This window comes from Rhagoletis zephyria, unplaced genomic scaffold (genome assembly GCF_001687245.7).
Source record: "Rhagoletis zephyria isolate East Lansing unplaced genomic scaffold, Rhagoletis_zephyria_1.1 Rzeph_scaffold_23079, whole genome shotgun sequence".
Classification (NCBI taxonomy): Eukaryota; Metazoa; Arthropoda; class Insecta; order Diptera; family Tephritidae; genus Rhagoletis; species Rhagoletis zephyria.
The window spans coordinates 5,077-6,905 of NW_016180137.1; the positions used below are offsets into that span (position 1 = coordinate 5,077).

General features: G+C 45.4%; 1 protein-coding gene across 1 annotated transcript; it reads right to left on the reverse strand.

Moving 5' to 3' along the window:
• Nucleotides 1–1,146: 1,146 nt before the first annotated feature.
• On the reverse strand, nucleotides 1,147–1,823 carry LOC108381603 (uncharacterized). Its single transcript, XM_017638019.1, has one exon. It carries the CDS (start codon nucleotides 1,811–1,813, stop codon nucleotides 1,556–1,558), a length of 258 nt encoding a protein of 85 aa, XP_017493508.1. The 5' UTR covers nucleotides 1,814–1,823; the 3' UTR covers nucleotides 1,147–1,555.
• Between the last annotated feature and the right edge of the window lie 6 nt (nucleotides 1,824–1,829).

A 1,829-nucleotide genomic window follows, 5' to 3' on the forward strand; every position in this document is an offset into this window, starting at 1 on the left:
CAAGCCGCCACAAGCGCGTTTATCGTCGCATTTGTGTGTTCTTGGAAAGTCATTAAGTCGTCGACGTGGAGCGGCGCGCACATTAAGCGCGACCGCACAAAAGTGTGGGAAAATTTTGCAATGAATGGCTCACGCTTCCGCTTGCGGCATGCGGCGTGCGGCGCGTTAACTGCCATTCGAGTTGGTTAAATTTTTTTTTCTGCTTTGCTTTGCTTTGTATCGCAATGTGGTTATTATTATTAGCGTTTTTATTATACTTGTTGAGCTTGTGACTTCGTTTATTTTTGTTGCCTTTATTGTTATTATTGTTGTTGTTGTTGAGCTATTTGCGGTTTGCTATTACAAGCTAGTTTATCGCCAACTAGACATTTTCACTGCTACTTTTTACTCATACATATGCATGTAATCCACAAGCTGAGCGCGAATTATCGCGATCAACGCGCCGCGCTCATACACCGCGCGCGCTTGTACGCCCTCAAAAAACTTGGCTTGGTTTGGTTTCTATTGGCATGGGTTGGCGCAAGCTATGACTCAAAACGCGCGCGCGCATAGCAACAAATAAGCATACCTACATACATATGTAGCTACACAGTTGATACTAAATCTATAGACAGCGCTTTAGCTGAACAAGGGTTCGTTTTTGTGTGCGTTTGTAAATTACGGTTTGGCATAGTTTTTATTTATTTATTTTTTTCTTTTTTGACGTGCCACCGGACATTGTACGCTAATTGTGAAATTTCGAAATTCAAGCGCTTGGGCTGTCTCGCTGGCTTGTAGTGTGGGAATATTTTCGAATTATATGATGTGCAAACAAAAATTAATGAGAGTCAGACGTCAGCTTGTGTTGTGGCGCGTGATGCGCATTGACGTAGTTGCTGACGTCAGAGCGCGACAGCGGCGGCGGTGTTTATGTGAGATCAAGACCTTCTTGAACAAGAAGTGATATGAAGCAAAACGACCTATGAAAAGATCAGCGTTTGGGATGATGATGAAGACGAGTAGAAAAGCAGAGTTAATTAAAAAGCTTTACGTTTTATGTTTTAATAATTTTCATTATATTTCTTTTTTTTGAAAATTTTAATTGTTTTCAATTGTTGCTTATCTCTAAATAAATTCATTTTCCCTGCGCTTAGGAAGTTATTTAAAAATTTTTTATATTTTTTTGTACTTAAAATACTTTGCGTGGCTGGTCATTGGCTTTAGAAAGCCCTTGTTGTACCATCAGCAAGCGTGCTAACCATTTTGTTCAACCACGCAGGCGGCAAGTATCACCGACCTCAGCGACGTTGTCCAGCCTGCTGCCAACTCAGACACCCTGCCTCTGTACTTCTTCCCCTGTTTGCTGCAACGCAATCGCCCCTATTCAACTCATAGGCTACCCAAGCGCCATCTAGCGCGCAGTTCTGGCTACCATCAGCTGCATTAATAGATGCTCGGGCTACGGCGACGCTGCATACAAAGCTGTGTGCTTTCATGAAATCGATTCCCATTAAAGATCCTCTTGCTTGAAGATCAGCTTTTCTGCTTTTGCTTGCTTGTTTGCTCGCGCTCATGCTCACCATGGGCGCCACACCGCTCCGTACGATGACTCGCTGGGTGCTGGACTGGAGCTACCACTTTCACTGCTGCCATACTCCGAAGGTGGCGGCGTAATAACAACGGGGCTGGATGTCGCACTGCGTTCACTGCAACTACTCAAACCATAGAACTGTGCGGCTGCCACTGCCGCCGCCGCCGCCGCGGCACCAACGGCCTGTGTTGCTGCGCCGGGAATAAAGTGTTGCGGTTGTGGCACACTAGTCGCCAACGGCATGCCTGGCACCACCACT